Source organism: Staurois parvus, unplaced genomic scaffold (assembly GCF_062004578.1).
Source record: "Staurois parvus isolate SC_StPar_1 unplaced genomic scaffold, SC_StPar_1.0 ptg002073l, whole genome shotgun sequence".
In the NCBI taxonomy this organism is placed as follows: Eukaryota; Metazoa; Chordata; class Amphibia; order Anura; family Ranidae; genus Staurois; species Staurois parvus.
This window is the reverse complement of record NW_028319869.1, coordinates 415001-429813: the sequence shown is the minus strand read 5'-3', so window position 1 is coordinate 429813 and position 14813 is coordinate 415001. Positions and strand designations below refer to the sequence as shown.

At 39.8% G+C, this 14813-nt stretch overlaps 1 protein-coding gene across 2 annotated transcripts in view; it reads left to right on the top strand.

The window, feature by feature from the left end:
• LOC149432866 (F-actin-monooxygenase mical2-like) overlaps positions 1 to 14813 on the top strand; it is a 252130-nt gene that overhangs the window by 203986 nt on the left and 33331 nt on the right. For both annotated transcript variants that reach the window (XM_089664856.1, XM_089664855.1), the window contains 3 exons: positions 2042 to 2116; positions 11344 to 11426; positions 13490 to 14537. In XM_089664856.1, the coding sequence (XP_089520982.1) occupies positions 2042 to 2116; positions 11344 to 11426; positions 13490 to 14537 (1206 nt within the window). The remainder of the gene's footprint in view (positions 1 to 2041; positions 2117 to 11343; positions 11427 to 13489; positions 14538 to 14813) is intronic.

Sequence of the window (14813 nt, the reverse complement as noted above, 5' to 3'; positions counted from 1 at the left end):
GTCCCCCCTTACTTCTATGAGTCCCCATTATCATTCCCCTTACTTCTTGAAGTGCCCCTCAGAGCCCCCCCCCCCCCCTTACTTCTAGGAGTGCCCATGAGCCCATAGAACATCTAGGAGTCTCCAACGGAGTCCCCCTTGCTTCTAGAAGTGCTCATCAGAGCCCCCCATATTTCTTGAAGTCTTCAGCAGAGCAGAGTAATGTTTTCCACACATTGTAACTCATGTTTGTTATGCATTTACATGCATAAAAATACACCCCAGACGCCCACCAAGTGATTTTTTTTTTAAGGGGGAAGCGTTTTTTTTCCACCTCACTGATATTTGATAAACGCTTGGCAAACACTCTGCAAACAAACCATAAAATGTACAAGCTGTATAAACAAAAAGTAGCAGGAAAAACAAATAAAACAAAAAAAATTATTAATGGTTAGAAACAGGAATAAAAAAGAAATTAGAAATAAAAAAAAATAATAGAAATAAAAAATACAATAAAAAGAAATCATCAGGAAAATATCAGCTAAGGGGAGAAGGGGAAAAAGGGGTTATTGAGAGCTGATTTGGCAAACGAAATCTGGCCATAATAGATTATAATTTGCTACTTGTAGCCCCTTGTCTCCTCCTCCCATGCTCGTCTCCAGGACTTTTCCAGAGCTTCCCCCATCCTCTGGAACTCTCTACCCCAATCTATCAGACTATCGCCTACTCTGCTCACTTTTAGGCGATCTCTGAAAACCTCTCTCTTCAGGGAAGCCTATCCTGCCCTCAGCTAATAATGGAATCTTCTACTCTTCCAACCAGTCCATCCCCCACAGTTTACTACCTTTTGTACCATTAGCCCCTCCCTCCTAGATTGTAAGCTCCCAGGATCAGGGCCCTCCTATCCCTCTTGTATTAAACTGTATTGTTGCTGTATCGTCTCCCATTATATTGTACAGCGCTGAGCAATCTGTTGGCGCCATAAATCCTGTATAATAATAATAATATATAAATCCTGTATAATAACAATAATAATAATAATAATATATAAATCCTGTATAATAACAATAATAATAATAATAATAATATATAAATCCTGTATAATAACAATAATAATAATAATATATAAATCCTGTATAATAACAATAATAATAATAATAATATATAAATCCTGTATAATAACAATAATAATAATATTAATAATAAATAAATCCTGTATAATAATAATATATAAATCCTGTATAATAATAATAATATATAAATCCTGTATTATAATAATAATAATATATAAATCCTGTATAATAACAATAATAATAATATATAAATCCTGTATAATAACAATAATAATAATAATATATAAATCCTGTATAATAACAATAATAATAATAATAATAATAATATATAAATCCTGTGTAATAACAATAATAATAATAATAATAATAATATATAAATCCTGTATAATAATAATAATAATAATATATAAATCCTGTATAATAACAATAATAATAATAATAATAATATATAAATCCTGTGTAATAACAATAATAATAATAATAATATATAAATCCTGTATAATAATAATAATAATAATATATAAATCCTGTATAATAATAATAAATAAATCCTGTATTATAATAATAATAATAATAATAATAATAATATATAAATCCTGTATAATAATAATATATAAATCCTGTATAATAGTAATACTGGTGCATTTCCGGCATGTTTCTATAGATCTGAATGGAAGGAGCTGACAAGCTTCGACTCAACATGTAGCTTCATTTCAGCTGCACATGAGACGCGACGCAAACGCTACGTGTTTTTCAAATGTGAACAGCTCTGTCCACTGTCCATGTTATCCTTTGCTAGGAATTCAGGAAAACATGTCCCTAACATCCATTACCAATGCCAGTGTGAACGGGGTCTTAGTGAGCCCATGTAGTGGGGGGAACCTTTAGACTGACCTGAAAGTTTTGCTTTTTACATTTTTGCTTTTCATTAAATGAGGCCGCTGTGTTTTATACAGTAAATTTCAGCCTCTGTCTCTGCTTTGTTTCAGCGCTTAATCGGGCCAGCAACCACCCGTCCGTCTCTTCCAGCAAATCTCAGCGGTGGAAGAAGAAAGTTCAGTCAAGTAAGGAAATGTGATCCCCGGGTGATGATCAGGATTTCTCTTCCAGTTTATCTGGAGTAGCATCCTGGCAATGGAGTTCTATCCACTTTAACCCCTCCGGTTCTGACAGCTGCAGGCTCCCTATTGGCCGAAACAATTTGTACATTTCTACTATGGGCCAGTTTATTTGGCAATAACTGTTATTATAGGGAAAGTTGATCCAGAGAATATCCGATTGCCTCTCGGGGGATCAGGAAGGAATTTTTTCCCTGCAGGAGCAAATTGGATCGTGCTTTGCTGGGTTTTTTTCCTTCCTCTGGATCAACTGTGGGTGTAAAATTATAACTTTTTTTTTTTTTTTGTATGGTTGAACTGGATGGACTTTTGTATTTTGTCAGCCAGATTAACTATGTGACTAACTATATTTCAGATAACAAAGTCATACATACACTATATTGCCAAAAATATTGGGCCCGCCCTCCAAATCATGTGATTCAGGTGTTCCAATCCCCTCCAAATCATGTGATTCAGGTGTTCCAATCCCCTCCATGGACACAGGTGTATACAATCAAGCCCCTAGACATGCAGACTGCTTCTACAAACATTGGTGAAAGAATGGGTCGCTGTCAGGAGCTCAGTGACTCCAAGCGTGGTCCCGTGATAGGTGGTCACCTGTGCAATAAGTCCATCCGTGACATTTCCTGGCTACTAAATATTCCACGCTCAACTGTTAGTGGGATTATAACAACGTGGAAGCCACTGGGAACAACAGCCACTCAGCCACCAAGTGGTAGGCCACGTCACATGACAGGGCGGGGTCAGCGCATGCTGAAGCGCACAGTGCACAGAAGTCGCCAACTGTCTGCAGAGTCAATAGCTAAAGACCTCCAAACTTGGTGTGGCCTTCAGATGAGCCCAACAACAGTGCATAGAGAGCTTCATGGAATGGGTTTCCATGGCCGAGCAGCTGCATCCAAGCCTTACATCACCAAGTGCAATGCAAAGCATCGGATGCCATGGTGTAAAGCACGCCGCCACTGGACTCTAGAGCCATGGAGATGTGTTCTCTGGAGTGACCAATCACACTTCTCTGTCTGGCAATCCGATGGACATGTCTGGGTTTGGCAGTTTCCAGGAGAACGGTACTTGCCTGACTGCATTGTGCAAAGTGTAAAGTTTGGTGGAGGGGGGATTATGGTGTGGGGTTATTTTTCAGGGGTTGGGCTTGGCCCCCTAGTTCCAGTGAAGGGAACTCTTAAGGTGACATTTTGTGGGAAGAGTTTGGGGATGGCCCCTTCCTGTTCCCACATGACTGCCCACCAGTGCACAAAGCAAGGTCCATAAAGACACGGAGGAGCCAGTTTGGGGTGGAGGAACTTGACTGTCCTGCACAGAGTCCTGACCTCAACCCCATAGAACACCTTTGGGATGAATTAGAGTGGAGACTGCGAGCCAGGCCCCCTCCCCCGACATCAGTGCCTGACCTGACAAATGTGCTTCTGGAAGAATGGTCCAACCTTCCCATAGACACCCTCCTAAACCTTGTGGACGGCCTTCCCAGAAGAGTTGAAGCTGTTATAGCTGCAAAGGGCGGGGCCAACTCAATATTGAACCCTACGGACTAAGACTGGGGGGCCATTAAAGGTCATGTGTGTGGAAAGGCAGGCCGACCAATACTTTTGGCAATATAGTGTGTGTATATATATATATATATATATATATATATATGTACATACTAATATATATATTTATTATATATTTATATTATATAACTATTTTAGGACAAACAAGAATAAAATCAGGAAAAACACACATACAGCTTTTATATATATATATATCAAACGCAACACAATATTTTCGTACTAAAATACATTTTATGCAACCCATAGACAGAAAACATATCAAAACTATTAAAAAAAACCCTTTTTCTACTTTTTAGTTAAAAAAAAATTAGATAAAAAGTATACATTGTATCATTTGTCCTATTTAAAATGGCACTAAAATTCTGAATCTGGTATAAGGCATTGCAAAGGTATTCTTAAATTATCAAATTTGTCTTTTTGTTTAATCTGAAACTAAAAAAATAGGAAGAAAAACAAATAAAAATGAAAGTAAGGTTAATTATTAATTAATTAATTATTAATTAATTATTAATTTAGAAAAATAGAAATAAAAACAAATCAGGAAAAATATTAGTTAAGGGAAGAAGGGGAAGAAGGAATTAATAAGTGCTGATTAGGCAAACCAAAACTGGCCATAGATGGTTCAAAATTTGACTGGTTCAGCTGGGACAGGTCGAATTCCTGTCAGTACGTGGCCCTCCTTGCTGAACAGTAGTCGATCGTTAGATGGTAATCGGCAGCTACAGTCGCTGATCAGTGTATTCTGACAGCGCTGGGTACCATTGTTACTTGTAGAATACAATGTCCTGGGGGGGGCTCCTCCATCAATCTCCTATCGTGTGGATGGAGGAATCCGCCCGCTGAATAAAAAAAAGTAAACTGTCTCTGACCAGTTTTAGGGTGAATAATGGGATAAATAGTAGTAGAGGTTTTGTGTGATTGGTCAGGTTGCTGTAACTGATGTCATTCGCAGATTTAAAGTAATCATTCACCCAACATTACCTTTCATTTTGTCCTGCCTCTTCCCCCCCCACTTCCTTTTTCACATTTGGATTTTAATTGTATTTTATTTTTTAATATGATGGATTTTTTGTGCCTCATTTCTTGTCTGGATTCTGCATGTGCACAGATGTGCTATATGGCTTCAGGTCCCAGCAGAGGCCTGCGACACATCTGCACATGTGTGGGTTTCCACATACATGTACGAAGACAGGCTGGTCTGGAAGTTCTAAAATTTGCCCGCAGGACCCGGATGAGGGAAAAGAGCTGAAAGGGGGCTATAGTTACACTTGAAGCTCATCCCTTCATTCAGCTGCAGATGAATGAAACAGAGTACATACTAAAGTAACAATGTTACTTTGTATCTCTGTATCTCCTGTCTGATCAATGTTTATAAACAATGTTACTTTGTATCTCTGTATCTCCTGTCTGATCAATGTTTATAAACAATGTTACTTTGTATCTCTGTATCTCCTGTCTGATCAATGTTTATAAACAATGTTACTTTGTATCTCTCTATCTCCTGTCTGATCAATGTTTATAAACAATGTTACTTTGTATCGCTCTATCTCCTGTTTTATGAATGTTTATAAACAATGTTACTTTGTATCTCTCCATCTCCAGTCTGAGGAATGTTTATAAACAATGTTATTTTGTATCTCTATCTCTCATCTGATCAATGTTTACAAACAATGTTACTTTGTATCTCTATCTCTTGTCTGATCAATGTTTATAGACAATGTTACTTTGTATCTCTCTATCTCCCATCTGATCAATGTTTATAAACAATGTTACTTTGTATCTCTCTTTCCCTTGTCTGATCAATGTTTATAAACAATGTTACTTTGTATCTCTCTATCCCTTGTCTAATCAATGTTTATAAACAATGTTACTTTGTATCTCTCTATCCCTTGTCTAATCAATGTTTATAAACAATGTTACTTTGTATCTCTCTATCCCTTGTCTAATCAATGTTTATAAACAATGTTACTTTGTATCTCTCTATCCCTTGTCTGATCAATGTTTATAAACAATGTTACTTTGTATCGCTCTATCCCTTGTCTGATCAATGTTTATAAACAATGTTACTTTGTATCGCTCTATCTCCTGTTTTATGAATGTTTATAAACAATGTTACTTTGTATCTCTCTATTTCTCATCTGGTCAGTGTTCACAAACAATGTTACTTTGCAACTCTTTTCTCCTGTCTGAAGAATGTTTATAAACAATGCTACTTTTTATGTCTCTATCTCCTGTCTGATCAATGTCTATGAACATTGTTACTTCGTATCTCTCTATTTCTCATCTGATCAATGTTTATAAACAATGGTACTTTGTATCCTTCTATCACCCCTCTTAACAACTTTTATAAACACTGTGTCAGATTTCTGTTTTTGTGTTTACTCAGCAACTCCGGCTGTCATTTTGACAGTCGGGAATTCATGGCAAAGAAGAAGGGAGTGGCAGAAAGGCAGAAGGGCGGGGCTTACTACATACTACATATGCCCTGTGTACTTCAGTCACGTTTTTATTGTCATTTGTAGTATGCTTAGCATCCCCAATGGATCATATAACTCCTGGGACCAATGAGATTTCAGGGACAGCTCAGTACCAATACTCTCCATGTGAGGCCAGCTGGCGCAATATACAGGAGATATGCGCCTAGGGCCTTTCTGTACAAGTCTATAGAGTGTCTAACAGCTACAGGTCCTTCTGCAAGGCAACTAACACAATCCCACCATTGCTCCACAATCCCACCTCTATGACTAAGCCCCAGTGGGCGGGGAGAAATGTCAGTTGGTGTGGCTAGTGGAAGGAGTTGGGGCTGAGGCCCCTCTTCAAGTCAGAGTTTTTTTTTGTAGCTCAAATTGGGTAGATTTGCTAGTTTTTATTCACATAGAAATGAATGAAAATGCGCGTTTTTGCACTATTTTCTGCTCGAATAGAAAAAAATGTGAATAAAAAGAAAAAATATATAGATAAATGGATGTAAAATAAATACCCAAATAAATAAAAAATCATCATAAATAAATATTAAATAAATAAAATAAATTAATAATAGGAATAAATAAATATTAATGAACCCCTAACCTTAACCCACCCTCCATAAAATAAATAAATACATTATTATTATTATTATTATTATTAATAATAATAATAATAATGATTAAATAATAATAAATAAAAATCCAAACCCAAAGGAAAAAAATAAATTATTATTGTTATTATTAATATTATTATTATTGATATTAATATTATTATTGTTGTTGATATTATTATTATTACTAGTAGTAGTAATAATAATAATATTATTATTTTTATTATTATTAATAAAAATAATACTAATATTATTCATATTATTCATATTATTATTATTATTATTGATATTATTATTATTATTACTAGTAGTAGTAGTAATAATAATAATAATATTATTATTTTTATTATTATTATTAATAAAAATAATACTAATAATCATATTATTCATATTAATAATAATAATAATAATAATGTTATTATTAATATTATTATCATTATTATTATTATTAGTAATTATATTATTAATATTATTAATAATAATACTAATGTTATTAATATTATTCATATTATTATTCTTCTTCTTCTTATTATTATTATTATTATTATTAATAATAATAATAATAATAATAATTTATTCTTTTTGTGTTAGGGTTTGGGGTGTTTATTATTTTACTATTATTTTTTTTTTTTTAAGGGTTAGGGGGTTCATTATTATTTATTTATTGTGGTTGCATAGTATTCATTTATTGTATTCATTATTCATTGTATGTATTCATTATTATTTCTGTATGATTATTTTTTATTTATTTCTGTATTTATGTTTCATTTATTTATTCATTTAATAATAATAATAATAATAATAATAATAATAATAATAATTATTATTATTGTTATTATTATTATTAACAAAACCCTAACAAAAAAAGATAAATAAATAATAAAAAGTCAATAAATAAAATATTAACCCCTAACCTAAACCCTAACCCCTATTCCTAACCTTAACACCAACCCCTAATCCTAACCCTAATCTAACCATAACTCTCACCCCTTTCCCCAGGGGTGTCAAACTGCATTTCATCGCGGGCCGTATCAGCATTATGGTTGCCCTCAAAGGGCTGGTTGTATGTGTAAGACTAGATGTCCAGAGCACCCCCACCCCCCCCATTACATCAGATGTCAAGAATCCCACACCCTCCCTAATATCACCGTGCACCCCACACAGAGTTGGAAAGCAGAAAGTGCAGGGTCTGGAGGAGGACCAGAGGAGAAGTGGAGTCAGTTACCAGAGTCTGCTGAATGCCGAGACCAGGGGAAGCAGAGATGAGAGGGTGGTGCAGCTGCACTGAGTGGTGCAGGATTTGGCAGAAGAGTTCTACTCTCCTCTCTGCTGCCCACTGCTGAGACAAGGTGGGGGCGGAGACAAGGGGGTACCTGGAGAAGTGCAAGGTCCACATGAAATGGCCTGGAGGGCCGGATTCGGCCCGCGGGCCTTGTGCTTGACACCTGTGCCGACCCTAGCAGAAGAAAATAATAAACTATGAGTAATAATAATAAAAGGATAAGCCGAATGAAAAGCTGAAAAACCTAACAAATGATGCAACAGATGATATTATACTCTATTGGCTAATAAAAAAAAATGCCAAATCTCAAAAACACCTGAGAAATACTGTATGACATTGTGCAAAACCGTGCAAAAAAAAAAGTTGCGCACAAAGTTGCGCTCAAATAACGCTTAAATCCGCTGTGCTCAAGTGTGAACACGGCCTTAGTCTCATTCATGACCCGAAGCATGACTGCACATGTGTGGGATCAGAGGAGCATCATAACTGCTCAACCACTGTGCTGCCCAAACCGCTTAGCCACTGTGCTGTTTGAACCACTTACCCACTGTGCTGCCTGAACTGCTTAACCACTGTGCTGCCCAAACCGCTTAGCCACTGTGCTGTTCGAATTGCTTACCCTCTGTGCTGCCCGAACCACTTAGCCACTGTGCTGCCCAAACCACTTACCCACTGTGTTGTCCAAACCGCTTAGCCACTGTGCTGCTCGAACCTCTTACCCACTGTGCTGCCTGAACCACTCAGCCACTGTGCTGCCCGAACCGCTTACCCACTGTGCTGCCCGAACCGCTTAGCCACTGTGCTGCCTGAACTGCTTAACCACTGTGCTTCCCGAACCACTTAACCATTGTGCTGCCTGAACTGCTAAACCACAGTGCTGTCTGAACCGCTTAGCCACTGTGCTGCCTAAACTGCTTAACCACTGTGCTGCTCGAACCTCTTACCCACTGTGCTTCCCGAACCACTTAACCACTGTGCTGCCTGAACCACTTACACACTGTGTTGCCCGAACCACTTAGCCACTGTGCTGCTCGAACCTCTTACCCACTGTGCTGCCTGAACCACTCAGCCACTGTGCTGCCCGAACCGCTTACCCACTGTGCTGCCCGAACCGCTTAGCCACTGTGCTTCCCGAACCACTTAACCACTGTGCTGCCCGAACCGCTTAGCCACAGTGCTGTCTGAACCGCTTAGCCACTGTGCTGCCTAAACTGCTTAACCACTGTGCTGCCCGAACCTCTTAGCCACTGTGCTGCCCAAACCATTTAGCCACTGTGCTGCCCAAACCGCTTAGCCACTGTGTTGCCCGAACCACTTAGCCACTGTGCTGCCCGAACCTCTTAGCCACTGTGCTGCCCAAACCACTTAGCCACTGTGCTGCCCGAACCGCTTAGCCACTGTGTTGCCCGAACCACTTAGCCACTGTGTTGGCCGAACCACTTAGCCACTGTGTTGCCCGAACCACTTAGCCACTGTGCTGCCCAATTATGGGAGATTAAAGCTGGTGGCACGGGACAGGGGATGCAGGGGAATAGTGCCAAGTGAGAAGAAGACAACGCAGGATTTACTGGACTTGTAAGTATGTTTATCCGTCACAAAAGATCTCTCAGATAAGCGGCAAATGGAAAGTACAATTCATTGGCTGGAGGTGAACTTCCCCTTTAATAACACATCTCATCCTGCAGTGTGATACAGGACACAGCCTGTAGAGGGCGCCCTCCCTCTTCCATTCCTGGCTGTCTGGCATTCCAGCCATAGCAGCTGTGAGCACATGCCTGAAAAGGAATTCCAAAAATGCAGCAGGAAACAGTTTTCTGTCACCCAGAAAAAAAAAAAGGTGACCTCTAAGAGAGACACTGGGGGGGGGGGTTCTGTACAGAATATTTCCTGTCATTTCTTTACAGATATTTATTGGAGTCCCAGGACTCATAAATTAGGAGACACTTCTGCTCCTAGACATGGGAAGGTGCTGCAGATGTCTTACATGGTTACCTAAAGGGATACAAATCTATGTAGAAGCACCCAAAAAGATTTGCCACTTTTCTGCAGCACATTCGCCGCCCACATTCACCCGATCGAGTCACATTTGCTGCTATGAATGCAATCTATGGATTTTCCTTGCTGGGATCAGAAAGTCAGTCTTCTTGGAGAACAAACAGCAATTGTTACATTCTCTGACACCGATCACTTGCCATATCTGTAAATCTTTATTCACGTGTGCGTCCAGGGCCCCATCCCCCTTCCCCGACTACCCGCCTGACATACAGCCAACTGCATGCAGACCACCCAAGATAACACCCACATGTGATGATGAGTTTGAAAGAACTGAAATCCAATGAATTACAGGGGTGGGCCAGGGAGGAGGAAAGGGCTAGATCAGGGGTCTCCAAACATTTTAAACAAAGGGCCAGTTAACTGTGCTCAGGGGTGGACTGACCATTTGGGCACAAGGGCCAAGAGTCAGTAGGGGGCCCCATGAGATGCCCCTAGTACCTTTCATAGGCTTTTTTGGGTGTGGTTTAAGTGTGGGTGAGGACACAGGCCCCATGATCCCCTATTGCCCGGGGGGCCCCATGAGTTGTCAGTCCGCCCTTGACTGTGCTTAAGGCTTTAGGGGGGCCGAACTGGGGCCAGTGGGAGTAGAAAATGTCCCAGGATCAGTGGGAGCCAGCACTGCTCCACCATTGGTTGTAACAGGAGGAATAGTTCCCCGTTGTTGGCTTTAGCAGGAGGAATAGTGAACCATGGTTGGTATCAGTTGCAAGCATTTCCTATCGATGGTGTCGGGGGGACAAATAGCACCCCATCATCGGTCTTAGCAGGAAGAATAGTGCCCTATCGATGGTATCAGTGGGAAGAAGAGCGCCCCATTAATGGTGAAAGTAGGAGCAATGGTGCCTCATCATTGGTGTCAGTTGGAACAATAATGTCCCAAGGGCCAGAGAGAGGAAAGCAAAGGGCCACATCTGGCCCCCGGGCCGCAGTTTAGAGACCACTGGTCTAGATGATGCTGGACATCCTGCAGAAAGGAAATGAGGTGGAGCTCTATCTAAGCTATTTCAGTCCAGTAGAGGAGCCGGTATAACTGTGCAAAGCTGAAGAGAAGGCCGGAGGTCAGATTTAGGCACTTAAAGGACAGATTCCTATATTTATATACATGATTTTGTCCGGCTCAATTAGAATCCCCAATTTTTATATAATGTATTTTTGAAAAGGTAGTCATGTTATCACTTTTATATATCCTTAGCGTTCCCGCTTCTGATCGGCCGAAGATCATCTCATGTGACCAGAGATGGCTCACCCACTGCTCTCAATTCTCCAGACGATGAGGTAAGAGGGAGTGGCATAGAGGGATATACCTTATATAAAGCGATCATTGTAGCAAAAGTAACCATGACTACTCATATTTGGCCTGCTCAGTTCTTGGCTGTGTTCACAATTGTCTGACACAGATCAGCCCCTGCTGCAGCCTCTCGCCTTGTGACTTGCTATAAAGCTACAATGTTGCATTCTGATCAATGGGAGGAGACTGAGGAAATGCACATATACTTAACACTTTTAAACCATAAAAATACTACTTGCCTTCTGCTTCTCCTTCTTTTCCTTCTTCTCCTTCTCCTCCGTATCCTTCTCCTTCGTATCCTTATCCTCTTTCTTTTCCTTCCCCTACTTCTTCCTGTTCTCCTCCTTTTTCTCCTTCACCTTCTCATCCATCTTCTTCTCCTTGTTCTCCTTCTTTTCCTTCTCCTTTTTCTCCTTCTCATTCTTCTTCTCCATCTCCTTCTCTTCCTCCTTTTCATCCTTCTCCTCTTTCTTGTCCATATCTTCTGCTTCTTCTCCTTTGTCTTATTCTTCTCATTCTCCTCCTTCTCTTCTTCCTTCTTCTCATTCTCCATCCCCTTCTTCACCCTCTCCTTCTTCATTTCCTTTTCCTCCTTCTCCTTTTTCTTCTCCTCTCTCTTCTCCTTCTTTCTTCTCCTACTTCTCCATTCCATCTCCTTATTCTCATTCTCCATCTCCTTCTCCTCCTCCTTCTCCTTCATCTTCTTCTCATTCTTCTCCTTCTTATCCTCTTTCTTCACTGTCTTGTTCTCTTTCTTCCCCTTCTTCTTCTTCTCCTTCTTATGCTTATCCTTTTCCTTCTTCTACTCTTTCTTCTCCTTCTTTACGTTCTTCTTCTCCTACTTCTCAATTCAATCTCCCTATTTTCCTTCTCCATCTCCTTCTCCTCCTTCTGTTTCTTCCCCTACACCTTCATTTCCTTTTCCTTCTACTCTTTCTTCTGCTTCTTCTTTTCATTTTTCTTCTCCTACTTCTGAATTCAAACTCCTTATTTTCCTTCTCCATCTCCTTCACCTTCATCTCCTTCTTCTCCTTCTCCTCCTAGTTCTGCTTCTCCTTCTCTTTCTTCTCCTCCTAGTTCTGCTTCTGCTCCTTCTCCTCTTTCTTCTCATTCTTGTTCTCTTTCTTCCTCCCTCTCTTCTCCTTCTTCTTCTTCTTTTTCTTCTTCTTCTCCTACTTCACAATTCAATCCCCTTATTTTCCTTCTCCCGCTCCTGCTCCTCTTTCTTCTCCTTGTTCTTTTTCCTTCTCCTCCTCTTCTTCTCTTTCTCCTCTTTGTTCTCCTTCTTGTTCTCTTTCCTCCTCTTCTTCTCCTTCTCCTCTTTGTTCTCCTTCTTGTTCTCTTTCCTCCTCCTCTTCTTCTCCTTCTCCTCCTTCTTCTTCTTCTGCTTCTTGTTCTCGTTCCTCCTCTTCTTCTCCTTCTCCTCTTTGTTCTCCTTCTTGTTCTCTTTCCTCCTCCTCTCCTTCTCCTCTTTCTTCTTCTTCTGCTTCTTGTTCTCTTTCCTCCTCTTCTTCTCCTTCTCCTCTTTGTTCTCCTTCTTGTTCTCTTTCCTCCTCCTCTTCTTCTCCTTCTCCTCTTTCTTCTTCTTCTCCTTCTTGTTCTCTTTCCTCCTCCTCTTCTTCTCCTTCTCCTCCTTCTTCTTCTTCTCCTTCTTGTTCTCTTTCTTCTTCTTCTCCTTCTCATTTTTTCCTTCTTCCTCTTCTTCTTCAGAAACACCACACCAACAAAAGTTTGGACTTTACTCGTACAAAGAGGACCAACACATTCGTTTTGTAAAAAAAAAAATATACAAAAGTGTATTACAATAAAACTAAAATACAAAAAGCCAGTCAAGAGAATAGTTTCCCTTTGTATCAATCTCGTGATGGTCAACTTATACTGTTCAACAATCACTTTTCCTTGTCAAACCCAAGAGGGCGACATGTTGCACATAATCTGCTCTGATTCATGATTCTTCTTCAGAAAGTGTTTTAGAGTATAATGATCTCGGAGGCCATTTTGATACTCAGTGCTATGCTCATAGTTATATTTAACTGTCTTTCTCACATAGGTGTTCAGCAACAATACTCCAGAGCATTTTGCCCAACCTCACCTTGCTGGCCAGAGTTATAAAGCTACCGAGGAAGATTACCCGGACATACCGTCTTATGTTCCTCATTACAAAGCTTTGTCCAGCAACCATGTGGCCCCAAAACACAGTGACTATGGGGCACCTAGGACTTTGCATCCAAATTCCACTTATCAGTATTCCTACAACCCACTGGAGAACCCTTCAGAGTATTTCACAGACCACCGTGATGTTTTTGAAAAAGAAGAGCGAAAGGATGAAAGGAACAAGCAAGACCTATCACGTCATGATCCAAACAAGCTGGCAAACCCAACATTAAAAAAGTTAGTCCTTTCCAATGAGGAAAAATCAAACCTTCTAGACTGGAATTCAGCCAACCCTAGGCCAGCCAAAAATGTACATCAGCAGTCCTCATACAACAACCATGACCCAGGAGGGGAGGCGGAGAGCAAGCCAAAGTCAGCATTCTCCATCTTGTCCAGCGCCATAAAAAGGTCCTTCTTGCGGTCCGTTGGCTCTGCTTCTGAGAGCCCAAAACCAGCTGCTAAACCTAAGCCAGCATCACCGGCAAACTATTTCGATATTCCCAGTACGTTTTTCCGAAGCTTTAGCAATTCGGAAACCCAGACTGACCTTAACGATACCGAATTGAACTTTTTGTCCTACCGGTCCTCTTTACCTCGGGGTGATTTCAGAACGTCCAATGCAGGTCCGTCTTGGAATTCTTTGCAGAGATCCAACATTTCTTCTAAAGTTGAGGACATGCCAAAAATGTTGGAGCGGTTCACCCTCAAAGAAAACCAGCAAACCAGCCCTTTTTCCGATATACCTTTCCGGAACAGGAAAGGTTCCATTTTTTCATCTTTAAGGCTGATCACCAGGCCCTCTGAAAATCCTTCAAGTGCATCTTCCAATGACTCTTGGTATGTTCCGTGGGCCATGAGGAGGAAGGCAAATGAAAAAGAAGTGGAGGAGAGACCCCGGGCCAATTCCATGACAGCTCCAAGTTTTCTTTCTGTTCCTCAGCCAGGTGAGTGAATGTTAGAGGGAATGCACAGCCTTTTGAAATAGGCATATGTTTGGATTAAAAGATAACTTTTTAAAATTCGAATATTTTTTAAATTAAAAGTGGATGCTGCCAGAGCGATTTTTGCATACATTGAAAAATTATTTTAGGCTGGAAGATTAGTTAAAACACCAAACATTATATATTTTTTTTAAAGCAAACACCTAAGAAAATAAAATAATGGTAGTTCCAATTTTTTCATGACCTATGATTTTAGCACAACAGTTTGTGAAATGCAAA